The sequence below is a fragment of the Nestor notabilis genome, unplaced genomic scaffold (assembly GCF_000696875.1).
Source record: "Nestor notabilis isolate BGI_N333 unplaced genomic scaffold, ASM69687v1 scaffold11635, whole genome shotgun sequence".
NCBI lineage: Eukaryota > Metazoa > Chordata > Aves > Psittaciformes > Psittacidae > Nestor > Nestor notabilis.
The window spans coordinates 122,148-130,624 of NW_009927940.1; the positions used below are offsets into that span (position 1 = coordinate 122,148).

At 39.3% G+C, this 8,477-nt stretch overlaps 1 protein-coding gene across 1 annotated transcript in view; it reads left to right on the forward strand.

Moving 5' to 3' along the window:
• PARK2 (parkin RBR E3 ubiquitin protein ligase) overlaps positions 1 to 8,042 on the forward strand; it is a gene marked incomplete at its 5' end in the record, with an annotated part of 121,617 nt that extends 113,575 nt beyond the window's left edge. The window contains 2 exons of the mRNA XM_010014290.1: positions 3,967 to 4,084; positions 7,933 to 8,042. Coding sequence (XP_010012592.1) covers positions 3,967 to 4,084; positions 7,933 to 8,042 — 228 coding nt within the window. The remainder of the gene's footprint in view (positions 1 to 3,966; positions 4,085 to 7,932) is intronic.
• Between the last annotated feature and the right edge of the window lie 435 nt (positions 8,043 to 8,477).

Here is an 8,477-nt window from a genome sequence, read left to right on the forward strand (position 1 = left end):
CTGCTATGAGTAATACGCTCTGTTTTGAGCCTTTCTAAAATGCTGTATTTCACATAAAGTCATAATTTTACATATTTATTTCTTTTTTTTTTTAATCTTACTTCTCCAAGGATAATTAACTTAAAACTGAGCATTTCTGAGCAAAAGAATAGGTATTTCTGATTTAAAGGAAGCTGCACCAGCATACATTTTTTTAAGTTATGCATGACCAGCTTTTTTGCTTATCAGAAAGGAATTAAGCACCAAGAGCAAATGAGCAGGAGTCCAGAAATCACATGCACTAAAGCTAAGCACAGCATAATGTTAACAGCTTCATATTCTATTCTGAATCAAGGGTCTTCAGTTTTCAGATATTTTCTATGCTAGGTAAAATAAGCATGATTATAAAAAAGTGTGCTTACATAAGGCAGTATATACTGCAGTAGATGTTGGATTTAAACATTATATATCCAATACTTCCAGAACAGAAGTTTTTCCACTTTTTTTTTTAATCTGGATGGTACTATTTAGTAGCTGACTCTGAACACATACTTGGTTTACTTTATGTAGTTCTACTGACAAGTCAATGTGTGTCCTATTACCTGAATGAGATGCTGCTTTAAGAAGGACACTTTATTTCTATTTCAAGATGCTTTCTGTCTCTGTAGGACTCTTTCCAGAACCGACTGATATTGATTAACTCCATAAAAAGCTTTTCATGTACATGTTCTTGTATTGCTGTATGGTGCTCAGCAGTCTCTGTGGTCTCTTTACCCTGTTAGTTTTTCCAAAGGACTCAGCATTGAAACAGAATAGAAGTAAATCTATGTCCTTCCGTGTGACCCAGAGATAACAAGACAGACTTTTTTGCCTGTGTCACTCAGGTAATATTGCAGAAGGGATGTTGAATAATGCTTGCAACAGCTCTTACTGTAGCTTCCTGTTATTTCGGGGTATTAATTCCTGGTCATAATGTGCAGCACAGTTAAGCATAAAGAAAAGTAATTCATAAAGTGGCATAGATGGAATCTAGTAGCTTTTCACTGCTAGGGCAAACATTTTGTACTAACTGGGGAACGTATTGTGTGGGGTCAGTATCACAAGTGGTTAAAGTCTTCTGCCCTTGGCAAACTGACATGTACATCTCTCAACTTCCTACCCAAGGCCAGGAGGCCAAATAAACTGAAAGCCACCTCTGCTTGATAAACCTGCTCAATTACATAGGCCATTGTCAAGGAGAAGACTAGATTTACTATCTTAGGATAAAAGAATGTGATTTAAATAGACACTGGTAATGGGGAACAGCCATACACCTTTCCTTTGAGGAAAAAATGCAGATAAATATATGTGTGCTTGCAGTGATTGCATGTGGAGCACTAAATAAAGCACGTGAACACTGGAGGCTCACAGATCAGTATGGTATGATTTCTTTACTGAATCAGAAGGACTCCATCGCTGTTGTTCTTCTCTGCATTTGCTTCCTGCAGCAGGAAGTTTTTAACTTAGCATTCAGCAACTTCGGGCATAGCTCTAATGGGATGAAAATATCATGCTGCTGCATCTAGTTCATGCTAGAATTTTTGCAATGGAAAATATTGATATAATAATTGACTGCTCTTTCAGCAATTTGTGCTTTCTTGGTGAATTGCATATGAGTGGTTTGAAGTTGTTTATTTTAGTTCTTCCTAAATTCTCCCAAGTTGGCATTTGTTTGCAGAACTAAGATCAAACATCTTTATACAAATCAAATTAGCAATTTGGCATATGAAATATTGCCTTGGTGTAATTTGCTATAGGGCACAACAAAGACATGAAGATGGAGAAAAAGTGTGTTTCCAAGTGCTGAACCACACAGTTTTGATTTGGACTATTTGGGAGAAATAGAGCCATTGTGAAGCTCTGTTGGGTTGACTACAGAACCAAAAAATACTTCTAGTCTCATATAGCTACTATTCTGAAAAGAATATCAATGTTTTGGCACTGCTATAGTGATTTTTATCTTGAGTCATCTATATAGAGGTTAAGTAATTAATTCCCATTACAATGAGATTAAATTAATGTCATCTTCATTCTGTCACTGGGCAAACTGAGGCCCAGGTCAAGTGTTCCCCACTCTCCCCATATCACGTTCAGGCCTCTCTGAGTTAGCTCAGATTGCTTGATAAAGTCATCTTTTAAGATCAAGGTGTTGCAAGATCAATACTAGATTATGTTCTTTGCTATTAGCCTGAGCAGCTTTTTCTGTTTCCCAGAACTTACTAATGTGATGTTGTATAGAGGTCATCCTTTTGCCAAACTGCTGAATAATCCAGCAGGGTGCAGAGCTGAGTTCCCTCTCCAGATGCAGACAGACAAAAGTAAAAGTCACTTCTAAGGATACAGATGAGAAGACTTTGTTCGCTTTTGTCACCCTGACATCAAAAATAACAGCAAATTGAAGACTATTAAGTGAGGAGCAACAAAAGGGATTCAAGGTCTGAGGAGGTGGATGCTGGTAGTAAAATAAAAGATATAATACCATAAACACATTTTTGAGCTTTTCTGATTGAAAAAGGTTTGGGTTTTGTTTGCTGGGTTTTTTTAAGATACATCTTGCAATGGCCACCAGATGAGCTGGAAATTAATTTCTGCAGATATTGCTCTTTGTTATTCCATTTTAACTCAGGTGACTTCAGCCAAGAAATAAAATCCAGGTCTTACTCACTGACACTGCAACAGCTCACAGGTTTTATCAGTAGTAGCTGAATAGAAATCAAGGAGTTATGGTTGTGTTGCTTGTTTAAAAGCTGGGTCAGTTTCCCTTTTCTGTCTTGTTAGAAATAAACATGTTTAAAAAGTCCATGTAAATAAATATTAAAAGTCTAGGCACATCACAGCCTACAAGTATGTTGAAGGTATACATGAAGAAGTTATGGGAATTTTTGCAAATGATGTAATTTAGTTTAAGCTCATTATTTTCCCACATGCTCAAAAAAAACCCAAACCACATTATGAGTGGAGAGAGCAGAACTTCAAGGCTGGAACCTACCTACATTGTTTACAGCTGCTATTCACATTGTTGCCAACCTTGTGTGGTATAAATGACCCAAGGCACTGCCATCTCCTTTGTCTTTGTGCTATCATTTTAGGTAGGAAATTGCCAAGTAGGACACTTGTGTAGATTACATAATTTTGTCCCAGTCATAAATAGGACAAACACAGTAGTCCCTTTTAAAACACTCTTCATGATGACTTTTCATCTGTGTCATTCTATCCAGGGAGCTACTTGCTTTCAGTGTTCACTAGGGTTGGGTTTTTTTACTTTTTCTCCAAATTTTTTGTGTTTCTTCTTTGTGCCTCTTAAGGCCTCCTAAATTTATATGGATTTATGTTTGAATGACTTTTAGACCTCTGAAACAAAGGATTATGCTTTATTATGAAAAACAGTTTCCTTCCAGGGACCCCACCATTTTGTGTTATCAAGTGTTTCGTTGCCTTGGTGTTTTGGTCTTCCTTGCAAGGAGGGCTTTAATCCCTGAAGCAGAGTCAAACCTGTGGTGTTTAACATGTCACGTCTCAGCTGGGTTCATTTGACTCCTGCTTGACTTTGTCTTCTGCTTTACCTGTCTTCGTGCATTCACAGCATGGCTTGATGCCTTCTGTGTCCTCCTGCAGGGCTTTGCCTGCCACTCGGGGCAGGAAGCAGGGTGGAGGACGCAGCCTGTGCCACAGCTGGATGCAAGAAGGACCCCTGGCATGGTACATGCTCCAGCTGCTGCATCTCCCCCACCATCCTGCAGGCTGGGATCTAACCAAATACACTAGGAAAAAAGAAGTTTGCATTTTGAAGCAAAGTTCTGCATCTCTCAAAAAGCCCAACCTACCTGGCCTTGCAGTCACTCCTGTCTGTTTCTCATGGATAGATAGTTATCACTTCAATGTAGATATCGTGTCCCAGCACAGCCTTTCAATATTGAGCCCACAGGTCATTTTTCTCTCTCTTTGCAGGGATACGTAGTTGATGAACATGCAGCCATGCAAGCTCGATGGGAAGAGGCATCTAGAGAAACAATCAAGAAGACAACCAAGCCATGCCCCAACTGCAATATTCCAGTAGAGAAAAATGGTAAATTTATTAGATATTTCATACTTAACTATCTTTTAAAATTCACTTTATAATATAAATGTATGAATGTTCATGTGTACATATGCACACTATTATTCCAAGAGAGTGAGAGCACACAGAGCTTGAATATTGCCTCTGTCACTTTATCTGAATTATCTTGAAATCACTAAATCTAAATCACTTAGTTTTAAAGGCACTAATTAAGCCTCACAAAATGTCCTGCTGTTTATAGCTAGGGAAAATGAGGCATAGAGAGACACTGGATGTAGCATTCATATGACTGAATATTCAGCTAGTTGTCTAGATTTTCCATTGTCGCTGGAAAAAAATAGATATTTGTAGGGCAAAACTCATCTCACAATGAATCAGAACATGTGTCTAATTGCACCTAAAAGTGGGGTGTGAGAATTATAAAAAAGAAGTCTACACAGTATATCACTGAATTTAGATGAGATTAATCTCAACCCAGTGATATGCCCATAGTAGAAGAGCAAGTTAGAGGAAGAAACATGAATTCTGACAAACTGGTTGCACTAACTGATGCTTACCATGTAGGAAGATAAGTAAAATGGGGAAAAGGAACCCTAAAGGTTCATACTGTTCCAAGATTTAATTGTATTTATGTTAATTAAAATATACTCAAATTATTGCCTATATATTATAGAAATATTAAGTATGGAGGATGCTTCTCAGTTTTGTGGCATTTACTCAAATGGGACGCTGAAAACACCAAATAAGACACTGTAAACTGCAAGGAGAGAACACGTCAAGTAGTGATACCATGAAAATATTATTGAGGAAGAAATAGGACAAAATCCTGAAATCTAGGGTTTGATGAAAGAAAAGAAGGCAGTTGGCAGATGGAAAGTGGGTGACTACTTCAAGCACAAGGAGCAGAAGGAAAGCATGAATTCAAGAGTGGGAAGGTGAGACAAGATTTGGCAAAGTGTAGAGAGTAAGGTAGGCAGGAGAGGAGAGGTAACAGAGGGTTAGGTCAAAAAAATTATTTACAGACTTGTAAAACAGGCTGGAAAACAGAAGTTGAACTGGATCAGAAATAGACAAATAATAATAATCCTGAGTTTTCATACTTAACAGTTTGTGTGCAGCCAAATAAAAAGGACTTCTGGACAGACTTGATGTAGTACTTTACTTTCCTTTAGATTCTACTACTGTTAAATTTCAGGCAGTTGTCACTTGTCACAAACAGGATATCCCTATTTGACACCATTTACACAACTCCCACTAATGTCTAGGGAAGTTGCTTGTAAAAATCCCCAATGTGTCAAGAAGGAAATAAAGGCCATTATACTTTTTATCTTTGAAAGAAAATCTTTAATGAAAATGGATAATGGTAAGGAAAAGACTTTTGCTTGCTTATACCCTGATCCATATCAGAACAATGCCTCATAATGCAAAATGCCAAAGCCACGACAGTTTCAACACAATGGAATCAGCCAATTGTGCTGCCATTTAAAGTGACCTTGAGAGGCTGGGAAATGGGCTGAGAGAAACCTCTCGAAGTTCAATAAAGGGAAATGCACCAGTACAGGTTAGGGGCCAAAGGGATGGAAAGGACCTTAGTGTCCTGGTGGACTACATGTTGGACATGAGCCAGCAACATGCCTTTGCAGCAAAGGTGGCCAGCAGCACCATGCAGGAAGAGTATAACCAGCAGCAGGTCAGGAAGACACATCTACAGTGGTGGGTCCAGTTATGGACTTCCCTGTACACAGACTGGAGTGAGTCCAATGAAAGGTTACAAAGACAAAAAAAGGACTGCATTAAATACCCGATGTGGGGAGCAACGAAGACAGCACCAAACTCTTCTCAGTGGTGCCCACTGAAAGGACAGAAGGCAATGGGCACAAACTGAAACACAGGAAATTCCACTTACACATAAGAAAATGCTTTCACTGTGTAGATGATTGAACAGATAGCCCAGAAAGCGTCTCCATTCTAGGATATATTTAAAACTCACTGCATGCAACCCTGAGAACCCTACTTTTGTTGTCTTTGCTTTAAGCAGTGGGGTTTGGACTGGATGATCTCTAAATGTACCTTTCCCACTTCAGTGATTCTGTGATCTTGTGAATTAAGGTGTGAAGCTTAAAAAGTGCAGTGCTTGCTTTCTTCTCTGGTCATGAGTACTGCACGTGCCAGCTTCTAGGCTGACATTTGTAAGCTGAAAGGATCACCTCACTTCTGCCTAAGTACAGCTGGTGTCAAGAAGCTGACAGCTGTACACCATCTGCCATCAGTCCTCATCTGGGAGGAGTACACTGACTCCACACAAGAGAATAGTTCTGTCTTCAGTCCCCAAATGCTTCTGCGGACACTATCTTTTACAAGGGATAGTGACAATGCCAGTAACTTTTCTGCAATAGCCTACATTTCTCTATGTCAGTAACTTTTCTACCGTAGCCTGTATAGCTGTAGGCATTGTAGAATATTTTGATGTGCCAATAACTTTTCTGCAGTAGCCAGAGTGAAAGAGTGAAACACTTTCCCACAGCCCCATTCCCAGTCTGAGTGAGTTTAAACACCCATCCCATATCTCTCAGAGGACCACTGTACTCACAAAGCTGTAAGCCATGTTGCTTGAGACACTCTCCACTCTGCCTGCTGATCTCAGCTGCCATGTAGCAGAGAATAACATGATTTATGTAGCTTAGCAGGTAGAGCACACATTTGACCAGAAGGTACTCAGGGGTCTAGGTCCTGTACCAGGACTGAGATGCATTTTACCCAGTGATAGCTTAATACAAATCATAAGAGAAGATTGGACCTAAACCTTAAGTAAAGTGTGACATGGAGGCTGGCCATTGGTATGCTTACACTTAAATAAGATAAAAATGTCTGGTGAATTGCCTCTCATACACAAAGGTATAAACAGTCGAACAGACCTTGCCATTGCAAGTAGCTTTCTGTCAGATGAAGCAGACAGGCCTATTTTAACAAACCAGTTCTTGTGTCTCCTGCTGGTTTTACCTTCTAAGAATCATTCTGGATTGGCATTTGTAAAAATGGTGGTGTAAGGGTAGCAGGTCATACAGTAGGGAACACGTACTCCCTGTACCTCCTATCATCATCTGGAGTCACACCAAGATGACATTTCAGCATTTCTTCATACCGTATGCTTTTCTTTCAGTTTGAATTATACAAGACATCTCTTTGTGTGGTAAGCAATATAATTTCCATTTGAAGGGTATTTCTGTAATGACCTTTGACAATGTTAATGTTTTATATATTACAAGATAAACATTTGATCAAGGTTGTGAGCCGAGAGATTAAAGCTGCTCTCACAGTATAGGCAAGTAAGAAATTGAACACATAGGAAACAGGCAATCAAAAGACTGCTTCAGATACTAAGAAGGTCAAATCGACTTAAATTACTACTGTCATCTTGATATAATCAGAAGTCAGCCACCAAAGTCTGTATCTCCTGATTTACTCTCTGCAAATCTCTCAGTTGAATCCAAATTCAAAAAAGAACTGAATTTTGTTCATTATCTGGCTCACAGCTGGACTAGGGTAGAGTATCCTTGAGGAGACGCCTCCCTGCCTGCTTTCAGAGGCCACAGATTGTCATCCCTTTTCTCTGTCCCTAGCACAATCATTTCTAATTTCCTGCTACTCCTTGTAGTCCATTAATTGAGACCAACACATTACACCCCAATATAAAATAGAATAGCAAGTTTTAGAACGCTCAGGAAAAATATTCTTCAGGTTTGTACTTCTCTTTTATTAAACATTCTACTTGGTTAATAAATGAGCACCTAAGAAAGTTGATTTTTTAACACTGATAATTATTGATTAACATGTCTGATTCTGTTGCTGTTTTGCAGGTGGTTGCATGCACATGAAATGTCCTCGCCCTCAGTGTAGATTTGAATGGTGCTGGAACTGTAGCCTGGAGTGGAACAGAACCTGCATGGGAGATCACTGGTTTGACTAGTGGTGCTGAGGCCAGCCTGTGTTGCTGCTAAAGCTTGTTTTTGTCAGGGGAAAATTCTGAACCCCTTGCTTAAACAGAATTCCCACTGCTTTCAGGGGCACAGAGTTCAGAAGTTGGCCCAGTTTGTTGGTTTTTGCTTTCTTGCACATGCAGTCATACCAAAATCACATTGACGTTTTTAAATCCACTAAGTAAAGAGAGTAATTGTTTTAATGGACAGACTTGCTCATTGTAGTACAAAGAGGGGTAAATTACACCTTTCTGAACATGTCTGTCAACACGGAGAGCAGACAAGGTTATCATGAGGAACTTTGCTTGACATTTATAGTTAGGAATCCGTAACTCTTGCAAGAGAGAGCAGCCCGCGTACGAGTGCATGAATGTGTGTGTCAGCAGGGTTGGAGGATGTTCCCTGCATCAGCTGTTTTTTCTTTG